The sequence below is a fragment of the Lynx canadensis genome, chromosome B1 (assembly GCF_007474595.2).
Source record: "Lynx canadensis isolate LIC74 chromosome B1, mLynCan4.pri.v2, whole genome shotgun sequence".
NCBI classification, from domain to species: domain Eukaryota; kingdom Metazoa; phylum Chordata; class Mammalia; order Carnivora; family Felidae; genus Lynx; species Lynx canadensis.
In genome coordinates this window covers 45,759,239-45,770,609 of record NC_044306.2, presented here as the reverse complement: position 1 = coordinate 45,770,609, position 11,371 = coordinate 45,759,239, and the positions used below count along the sequence as shown (strand labels likewise).

The following is an 11,371-nucleotide window of genomic DNA, read 5'->3' as shown; positions in this document are numbered from 1 at the left end:
AGAACTGTGGCAGCAGTTCTAGGAAATGTTATAATTCTCTTCTAGAAATAGTCTTCCACACAGAGCAGAAGCGTGGCGAGCTCCAAAGGACAATAACATTTCTCCTGGTCTCATCACCTTGTGTCATGCCATCTTCACAATAACTGGAGGTGGGGGGGACTAGGCCCCCCATCAGGCTGACATTTTGCCTGTCACTTGTGTGCACTGAAAGGCATGACATTGCCTACACCTTTGAAAACATCATAAAAAATAAAGGAAATAGTTCTCATTCTGAACTTTACCTCTGCTGGACCAAAGTGTTTGCTGACAGGGCAGGGATAAAAGCAAGAAAGGGGAGGGTTCCCTAAAGAAGAGATAAGGGGAACATTCCTGGGCTCAAATATTTAACAACTGAACAATGCTTGTACTGGTAAAATCACCTTCTACAATACCTGCACTATCGTGCCTTTCTTATTGATGAGCTAAACACAAGTCCTGAAGTATTCTCTCATCTGTCTGTCCAAGATCACTGAGAATGTGGCATCTGCTCCAGTGAAGAATCAATTCACTGACACACAGATTGCTGGATGCCATTTCACTCTAAGTTATTCTGAAGGTGTCTGCAACAAACCAAATATATAGCCCATTGACCATAGCCATGAGGCTATAATTTCCTCTAGGTCAGAGACAAAGTCCGTAACAGAATCAGACCTAGAATTCTGGCCTTCTGAAGACCCATGTTGTGGACTCTGGTCTTCTCCTTCTGTTCATTCATTTGCATCCTCTGAGTCATCACTGTGGTGGTTAGCTGACCCTTATTCCTGGGATCACTCATTGTTATTACTCCTGGCATTAGGACTCAGTAATACACTAAACTCTAACTTCTGGAATCATTACCATGTGATCGTGACATCACAGAAGCCCAACAGTTCCGTCTGCTGATTTTTCAAACCAAGCTGCAGAGTGGTAGTGGGGAAGACCTGAGAAAATGGCCTGCTCCATTGAGATCCAAGCAGCATTTATTCTCTCCTCCTTTGTGACCTTCTTCGTTGGACTCCTCATCTTATTCATATTCAGGCTAATCTGGAGGACCATTAAAAAATGGCAAAACATCAAGGGAACAGGAATTATCTTGGTCAGTTTCCTTATTTGGGATCGCACTGTAAGAAGATCTAGACAGGTCTGGCAAGTGATTGTGTTTAGAAAACAATATAAGCTTCACTCAGCTTTCATGAGCTAGCAGAGCCAGCTCTAATTTGGTGCTGATCCTCCACTGGGGTGGAAAACAGGACAGCAGGTCACCATTCCAAAACCTGCAGGTACAGAGCTACGCCTCTCCTCCCACCACTCAGAGAGGCAAATGCTTTGAATGGCTGATGATGAATGGTAGCTCTGGAAACAGAGGCCGCTATTCTGAAAAAACGTCCACAAACAGTATGTCTATGTCACTATTTTGAATTTCAAAATGATGGTTGTGCTTGGTACTATGTATGAGGGAGGCAAAAATGAACATCAAGTCAAGCTTACTTTCACAAATCGTGCATTGTAGGATACAGATGCACTGACACAGGTAAACTGCCTTTCATAAACCATGTTAACCCAATACACTGAGTTCATACAGAAACCCATGCATACATGCACATGCCATACAGTCACAAATGCAGACACTTTTCACAAGCAAACAAGCTTTGCAAGGGTGGGTGGTGTTGAGCAACAGCTGGCAAATGATCATAATGAGAGTAATGGTATCGTACCCAGATAAGACTTTGCTTAAGAGCTTGAAATAAAACTCTCCAATGCTAGATAATGGCTGTTCTATTACCAGCGGTCAAAGGCAAAGGGCTTTATTATGCCCTGTGTGATTTGTTTCCAATTTTTTCCCCAAACTTTGTTTTTCTGGTATTGTAACTTCCATAATAGAACAAATTTCACTTGTGCATTGTAATTGATACTGAAGAGTTGCTTAGAACATTTCTCTAAACGGCAGAGGCACCTCGGTGGCTCGGTTGTCCGACTGAGCATCCGACTCCAGCTCAGGTCATGATTTCACAGTTTGTGGGTTAGAGCCCTGCATTGGGCTCTGTGCTCACAGCTCACAGCCTGGAGTCCGCTTCAGATTCTGTGTCTCCCTCTCTCTCTCAAAAATAAATAAACATTAAAAAAATTTCTCTTCATTGTAAACGTTGACATAAAATAACATAATTTGTAATAACTTGGTAACTTTCTAAGGTCATTGGCAATATCATAAAATGGAATTCAGGTTTCTTCATTTAAGATGTACCAATACTGAAGTCCAGACATTTTGTTGTTAAACAAGTTCCTTCTAATATTAATTATTTGTAAAGACTTTAAGCAGTGGCATAAAAAGTATGGAAAAAATTCTCAGGTGTACTTACTTCTTAACAAGACTGATAGAGTACACAAATGAGTAATGAGTGTGGTGAATCTGCCTTCCACCTTTTTTCTTTTCTCCCAATGCACAAATGAATTGGTAGATTCGTTAAATCTCCTTAGGCTTCTTCTCCAGGAAATATATCTTCTTCCCCTATTATATTTATTTTTGTGTGGTTACAAAATATGAGAACCCATTTGTCCTAAATATTTGCTGTATATTTCACTTCTTTTCGATGTAATTCATGTCTACCCTTCAGTCCAGAGGCGTCTTTTAATTTCTAATAGGAAGCAAATACAACAAAATGTAAAGAAGTGGGGTCCAAAGCAGCCAAAATACTATACTTTTATGGTTTTGAATCCTGAGGAGAGAATTTGATACAAGTTGAGCGACTTCTCAACAACTTGTTATATTTAATTGAGAGGTTTTCTCTAAGCCTTTGGGAAAATGGCCTAATGCAAAAAATGTCACAACTGTCAAAGTTATCTTAAAAGTTATTTGGAGTCATAGTTTTCTCCTTAAATGTGCATTTTTAAAAGGCTTACTACATTCATAAATATGATTTTATTATATCTTAGGGTCAATTTGTTTTCCCACAGAAGGCTCTAATTTCATAACGAAATTCAAAGGAGTGTTCCATATTAATGTTATATTGAATATTTTTTTGAAAAAAAAATCAATTCTCAGACAACATCTCAGGAATGCACATGAGTCATACATATTAGAGGGCAAATCATTGATCAAGATATGAATTCTATCAAATAGTTATTTAATGAGACTTCTTTTCCTACCACTCAGAAATTATGAGTAGAAAAATTAAGCCATTTCAAAATCCTGGCTCCATATACAATGAGTTTTTCCAAAAGTCAGAGGGTCAGCATGGTGTGATCAATCCTAGCTCACTTCTATCTTTCTGGTGGTAGCTTATCAACAGATAATGGGGACCAGTTCAGACTCCAGCCTCTCCTCATCCCCTGCTTATGTTTCCTTATCAATAGATAGTGGATTTAATCACACTTACTTTGTCTACCTCATAGGGTTACTATCAATTTTAAATATAATAATTAAGGCATTTTATAAACATGAGGAAGGATTATATCAGCAGGGTGTGATACCAGATAAGGAACTAAAAGCAACATAAAATTGTTGAAACTTTCCTTCTTTCTCAAAACAAAAATTAGGTACTTAAGTAATCACTAAAAATCAATTTATGATCTTTTTGTCTTTGTCCACATATCTTGATAGAAAAGGGTAAGACACGTCCCCACAGCATTAAGAAGCGTGCTACTCTCAATCCTGACCACTACGATAATGTCAGCTTGAAGGGTCTAGGACTGAGTGTATGTGAGGAAGGCATGGTGAGGACTTCAGAATTCATCATTAAAAAGCGGTGCAAAAGATGAATCAAATGCAAACCCAGTAAAATTCATTTCATGAAATGCTGAACAAGCAACTTCAGTGTTCTCTGGGTTGGACAAGGTGGAACGATTTCCAGCTTATACCACAGCAGGAGGCTCCAACATACATAAAACAGATTACTTTCTCTGAGATTCAGCTCACTCTCAATTCTTTCCTCTTGTGTGTAGGAACTACTCTTGAGAAAAAGCACTGGTAATAAACATTTGAAAAGTCTCCACTTCCATGGAGTATTTCGGAATCGTATAGAAATGTTGCTTTCAGCACAGACCTTTGTGGGGCAAGTGTTGGTAAGTACATTTTCATGGTTAGCTTGCTAATGTACTTTAGCCATGAATGTAATTGTCAGTATATATAATTCTATCGCCCAGGTAAGCATCTGGTGTTCCCTGGTGGCTTTATCTAAAATATCACTGCCTCCCCACGGCCATCTCCCGTTGTCTACCTTCTCTTCCATTAGTCTTTTAATCTGAATATAATTACTTGGCATTGTATTTCCTATTGATCATCAGGGGATATGCTAGAAGAGAAGCTTTATTAGCACAAAGGTTGCGTTCAGTTTGTTGCCTCGAATGTAGACGGATGTCTGGCATAAATATGATGTTTGGTGGGTCATCTGGCCTGAAATGTGTAACCCCTCCTTTGATTCTAATAGCTTTTTTTCTTCCTTATACAAACTAGTCTTTTTGCCTCGTTATGATGGTATTTAGTGTTTTACTACCTGTCTTAATCTAGGTAATTCATACATGTTAAAACTTAATTCAGACATAATCTCATAGGGGAAATCTTACTTTATCTCCATAATAGGCTAAGAGTCCATCTCTAAGCTTCTATATATTCATTGCACACTGCTATTAAAATTACCTGTGCATATGCCTGTCTCTTCTAGTGTACTGTGAGCTCCTTAAGAGAACAGACTATGCCATGGAAATGCTTACATTCCATTGTCTGGAAACAGAAGATGCCCTATAAGTGAATGAATTGATCTGAAATATTAGAAAATAGAATCTATAGTGTGAGGGTATGCTGCCATCAGATGGTGGTATGGTGGAGTAGATGTGAGCTAGAGATTATCCTCTGTTTTTTTTGTAATTGGTGAAAACAGTGCTCTTTTCTGGTTAATGTTCATTCAGATAGAATTATTTTTAAAATTTATTAGGAAGTACATAATTTCTTCTGAATGTGGAATCATCTGAACATTCCTTTTTCTTTCTTCTAGTTTTGCTCCCTTTTCTGAAATCTCTATCAGTATGACCTGTTAGAGAAGGATTCTTTCTGATTATATCAGTGATTTCTTAGCTAGGATCTCTTCAAATGCTCAAATCATGTGTGACATATGAGGATAATATTGGGAATAACATATTAAAGGTCTCTGGGGTGAGGGAGAAGAGAACCTATACCATCCACCATATACGCATTGCATATGGGGAATGGGTGAGTAAGGAATGATCGATCATTGATTACATACCAATAAAAATTACTTCTTAAAATAATGGAAAAAAAATTTTTTCAACTTATTATAGCTGATGATTAAGTAGTTGGAACAACAGAAGTAAAGGTTAGAGAAAGGTTAGATTAGAATAAACACTCTAGGCATTGATTATTGAAAGGCATAATCGAGACCCTCAGTAGGGGTGCCAAGCAAGTATTCTATGAAAGGCTAAGAAGAGAACAAAAGAGCCTGTAGATCTCCTTTCCATCCTTCCATTCTTCCTTTCTTGGTAATTCTCTTACCTACTTCTTTCAATAGATATTGTTTGCCAACTACACACAAGGCTGACATTCTAGATATGGTGAAAACACAGACAAGAGTTTTGCACTCCCAGGACTTAAATTCTGGTGGGGAATAGAGATGACAAATATGTGCATAAACAAATAAGATAAAATTAATATGGTGATGAATGGTATTGGGATTATGACTGATGTGTTTGAGAGTCTTGGTGGAAATGGAGTTATTAGATCGTATCAGATACAGTGATCAGAGAAGAAATCTCTGAAAAGGTTTTGAGAAATTCTCTGAGACATGAAGAATCAAAATATAAAGCAATTAAAGGGTGGAAGAAACAAGGTTATCGACAGAGAGAACGGTTTATGGAAATAAAAAGTTCAGCTTACTGCAAATACCACAGTGGGACGTGCATGCTAGAGGTCATGGAGGGCAGAGGAGAATGAGGTCAGAGAGGAGACAGGAGAACCAAGCAATGCTTTGTACTTCATAGTAAGGAACTAGGCTATTCAAATGGAATGATTTTACTCTAATGCAAAGGGAAGTCATTGAGGGTTTTTTGAGCATGTGGTTGACATGGTCTAATTATGTTTTAAAAATTCAAGAGGCACTAAAGTTTAAAAATAAAGGAATTATCAAAGGTATACCAGGCAAGTGACAATAGAAATCGGGAGTACATTTTAATATCAGATAAGTTTGAATTCAAAGCAAGAAAACAATAAATGAAGCCAAGTAACCTGTCTTAGTCTCCTATGATCACTATGAGAAAGTACCACATGCTCAGTGGCTTAAACATCAGAAATTTTTGTCTCGAAATTCTGGTGGTGAGAAGTCTCAGGTCAAGGGTTGTTTGCATCTGAGGTTGTAAGAGAGAAGTGGCTCTATGCCTCACTCCTCGCTCTGCTGTTTGGTTAGCAATCCTTGGTGTTCCTTGGCTCATACATGTACCCACACCTTTGACCTTGTTTTCACATGGCATTCACATAATGTTTCCTCTATTCATGGCTGTGTCTAAATTTCCCTTTTCTAAGGACACCAGTCACATTGATTGAGACTCCATCCTCATAACCTTATCTTATCTTGAATACATCTGCAAAGACCCCATTTCCAAACAAGGTCACTTTAGGTGGGACTGAGGGTTAGGACTTCAACATATCCTTTGTGGGGGGTGGGGGGGGGACACAATTCAACACACAACCTTCATAATGATAAATTAACAACCCTCAACCGAGATAGAACATCATGAATATCACCACACCAAAAATATGACTCTAAGATAATAAATAAATAAAAATTACAAGAAATAAAAAAGAAATATTAAAAACACACTGGTAGTAGGAGCTTTTAGTTCACCTTCCTCATATCAGGACTTCATAAATAGAAAAGAAATAATGTTAAAAAACAAAATTCAACCAAGTAAACTTGAAGATGTAATTGATTTTATTAACCAATTCATGAATTGAGGAGCATCCCATGTAACAAGCAGAGGGATGCTCCGAGGAGTTGTACAAAATGGAAGGTCTTCATAGGAAGGAGAGTGGGGCAAGGAAGTTATTAGTAAAAGAAAAGAAAAATTGTTTCAGGCAAGATCACCTTCCCTTAGGGGTTAGAGCAGGGGGTCTTACCATGCAGATTACCTCACTAGTGCTGGTCAGGAAATTCCAGACTGGTTTAATATTCCATTCCCTGGAATGGCTAAAACTGCTATTGGGTTAGGTATTAAGTCTTTACGGGTCTTAACATAAGTGACTCCATTTTGCACCTGTTTGTTTTTAACAATAATAAGCATAAAGAAGACCAAAGTAACTTAATTAATAACAGAAAGCTGATTGAAATGATGAAACTCCATATGCTGAAAACAGAAATTAAACTTACAAGTGTCTATGAACTATTTATAAATATTCAGCATATTATCAGGCCACAAAAAAAAGCCAGAATTTTGAAACTTACAAAGTACAGACAGCCAACATTAACTGAATACAGCACAATAAATAAATAAGAAAATAATAACCCAGAAAAAAAAGAAAGAAAAATGAAGATCTTACAGCTAACAATTGTTACATTTCCATCTCTCAAAAGACGCTTAACTCTGAAAAATCAAAATAACACTTGTGGTATATTTAGATCATAAAAATAATGAAAACACCACATACCCCTTGCACCTAGAGTATAAGATGGGAGTGGTTCTGAGTTAAATGCCTAACAATAAAAACTTGATAAATAAAAATAATTAAAATCAATGAATCATCAATCTCAACAAGTTAGAGAAAGAAAACACATTAAATCTACACAGAATAAATATAAAAAGAGTCAGAAATTAATGAGTTATAAAACAGCTGATTATTTGAAGCAAACAATAAAAACGAGAAATCAATAGCTAGCCTCACCAAGGAAAAAAGGGGGGGGGGTGGACGCACAAATATATAAGAAATAAGACATTAAGTGAGGAATAAGTACATTGATAAGAAGGAAACTGAACGCTGTGTAGGCAATTAAATTTGAAAACTGGATGATTCCTTAGGACAATATAAATTACCAAAACTTATCACAAAAGAAAGAAACGTAAACATCAAATATCTGGAAGAAACACAGATGCTGTCAAAGACCTGCATCACCACCACCACCACCACCACCCTTCTTCCCTCCATCTATGGGAGACCTAGATGATTTTAAGGTCTAGTCAACCAGATCTTCAAGGATGGATATCCCTAATGCAAATTAAGCAGTTCCAGGACACAGAAAAGAAAGAAAGAAAACATTCAATTTTCTTTTTCAATGAAGGCACAGTGTCTGTATCAAAACCCCTAAAGATAACAAGTAGAAAAAAAAAATCTACAGATTAATGTCCTTGATATTTAGAGGGAGGATACTTGGCCAACCACCCAGTGGAAGAACAAGAGGAAGGAGGAAGAAAAAGAGCAGAAGGTGAAAAAAAAAAAAAAAGAGGAAAAGAAAGGAAAAGAAAAAGAAGAAAAATGAGGAGAAAAATTCCAATAGTCAAAAGGAGAAAATATAGTATCTTCAAAACAGGACACCTTCTAGAAATCCCCCTGTAGATTAAAACATGGCAAAGTACTGATCAACACTGCAGCATCAACGGGCTTGTTGTTTTAGTCATCACAAAGTTTTTATGTTTTTACAACTATCTTTTCTTCTGCATTAAGTTTTTTTTTAATTTTTTAATGTTTATTCATTTTTGAGAGAGAGAGAGAGAGAGAGACAAAGCCTGAGCTGAGAGGGGCAGAGAGAGAGGGAGACACAAAATCCGAAGCAGGCTCCAGGTTCTGAGCTGTCAGCACAGAGCCTGACGCGGGGCTCGAACTCACAGACTGTGAAATCATGACCTGAGCCGAGTCAGACGCCCAACCCATTGAGACACCCAGAAATAGTTTTAAATATAGTCCTATCCCTAAACAAGCTGTTCCTTTTTGAGTGGAAGTGGGCAGAGGGGTTGTGGCTAATTGTGTAATTGACTGCTTCTTTGTTGCTTAGATGGCTAGAACAGTTTAGAACTAAAAATGTGGCTTATCTTTAATAAGTGTGTCTATTTTTGACATCATTCTAGGCACCATTTTATGTGCACATTCTGTTATCCTGTTTTCCCTTGCTTCTATTTTTTCAGGCAATCTAGCACTTTGTTTCTTTGTATTGTCTTAACTCCTTCCCAAAAATGTGTAATCTTTTCTGTGAATATGTAATCCCTTCTGTAAATGTGTAAATAAGCCCTTAACTAGATCAATAGTTGTCAATCTTAGTATACAGATGAGCAAAGTATATAAATGAGCAAAGAAAGCATCACCGTTTGTTTGGAAATGAGAAAAAAATATTTAAAAAATGATGCTGGAAAAACTGACTAAAAACTTATTTCCCTGGGTTTTGCTCATTTTCATAATGCAGTAATAGTTCTAGGGGAAAAGAAGCATAAAAATACTAGATCTGTTTCTTCATACATTGTATCCATTGTTTATGTTACAAAAATAAAGTTTAAAAATCTTTCCCACCACCTTGAGATGAGTTGTATCTTTTTTTTTTTTTCCAACGTTTTTTATTTATTTTGGGGACAGAGAGAGACAGAGCATGAACGGGGGAGGGGCAGAGAGAGAGGGAGACACAGAATCGGAAGCAGGCTCCAGGCTCCGAGCCGTCAGCCCAGAGCCTGACGCGGGGCTCGAACTCACGGACCGCGAGATCGTGACCTGGCTGAAGTCGGACGCTCAACCGACTGCGCCACCCAGGCGCCCCGAGTTGTATCTTTATGTTTTATTTTGCATTTCATTATTTCATATTTTATATTTAATATACCGTCAAGCATCAGGCACCTATTTTGTATGAGACTATAGTTTAGAGATCTTTATCATATGAATAGAGAAAAGACTGACAGGAAGTACCACACAATATTCACACTGATTATTTGTGCATGGTTACATTGTTTGCCTTTTTATGCACATGGCACATTATTCAAAAAATACCAAAGGGTGCAGAAGTGAAAACTTAATTTCTTCCTTACCCCTATCTCCGTCCACTGCTACGAGCTTCTTCCTTCAAACTTGAAGATTCTCAGTAACATTGTCAGATATATTTTCTTTGGGTGTTTCAGTGACTTAAAACAACTTTTCTCCTCCATGAGTTGTATCTCTAAAATTTAAATTTTGAAATAAAAGAAGCTGTTATTCTTGTGGCAGTCCTTTGTGAAGACTAGTAAAATGAATAGCAGCCAGCGAAGGCAAAATGAGATGTGAATTCAGGTTAGTGTGTTGATCTCTTGTGTCTTTAAATTGGAATACAGCCTGAGCAAGAGGGATAGGAGTTTCCAAAAGACTTCTAAAGGGCCAGCTTTGTTCTAGATCAATTCTCCCAATTCTCTTCTTTGGGTGCTAGTTCCTAAAATGGATTTACCTTAGGACTTCTCACACCAGTTCTCCTCTCCATCACTCTTTTAAAATCCATTTTGCAAAACAGAGGTATTACCATTACCTCTTTTTGATAAATGAAGAATCTGATGCATAGAGAAATAAAAGGTAAAAATTATAAAATGGGAATGAGAAATACTATCTATGGGTAATTTCAATGAATAATTGTGTTAATATATGAGAATGGACTAACATATAATAATTACAAGACTCACTAGTTAATAATATACATGTATGCCTAGCGTATAATACATATATAGGTGGAACTATTATTAATATTTTTATAAACAATACTCAGCACTTGTCTCTATAAACAAAAAAATGATTAAAATTGAGGTTGAACCCTTTCTCATTTTAGCAACAAGTAATATCTTTAATTAATTGAAAAAAAATCTACCTCATTTGGATAAACTTTCCATGCAGTATTTACCATAATTTGTAGTATAGTTACATTGCTTTCATCAGGTGTGTCTAAACAATATGATAATTCAATGTGGAAGACAGTAAAAAACACATTTAGAGAAAGGGGTCAGAAAATTTAGATGTCCTTTTAGTTTCTTGCACCTATCTTGAGATTACAAACCTGTTCTAGGTGTTAAGCAGTAATTACCGAATCAACATGATAATATACATTATAAAGCATGATCATGTTATGCTAAGCAGTAAATACTGAATCAACATGATATACATTATAAAGGTGTTAAGCAGTAATTACTGAATCAATATGATAATATACATCATAAAGCATGATAATCCTAAACCCAGGTTTTTGTCAGTTGTCCTGGTGTACCTGCTTATAGGATCGCTTTCATTCTTTTTTTTTTTTTTTTTTTTTAAATTTTTTTTTTCAACGTTTATTTATTTTTGGGACAGAGAGAGACAGAGCATGAACGGGGGAGGGGCAGAGAGAGAGGGAGACACAGAATCGGAAACAGGCTCCAGGCTCTG

The 11,371-nt window shown here is 36.9% G+C and overlaps 1 protein-coding gene across 1 annotated transcript in view; it reads left to right on the top strand.

Annotated features, from left to right (window-relative positions):
• The first annotated feature begins 926 nt into the window (after positions 1-926).
• The window catches only part of KCNU1 (potassium calcium-activated channel subfamily U member 1), a 149,449-nt gene continuing 139,004 nt past the window's right edge, over positions 927-11,371 (top strand). The window contains exons 1-2 of the mRNA XM_030311875.1: positions 927-1,114; positions 3,958-4,077. Of these exons, the coding sequence (XP_030167735.1) occupies positions 968-1,114; positions 3,958-4,077 (267 nt within the window). The 5' untranslated portion in view covers positions 927-967. The remainder of the gene's footprint in view (positions 1,115-3,957; positions 4,078-11,371) is intronic.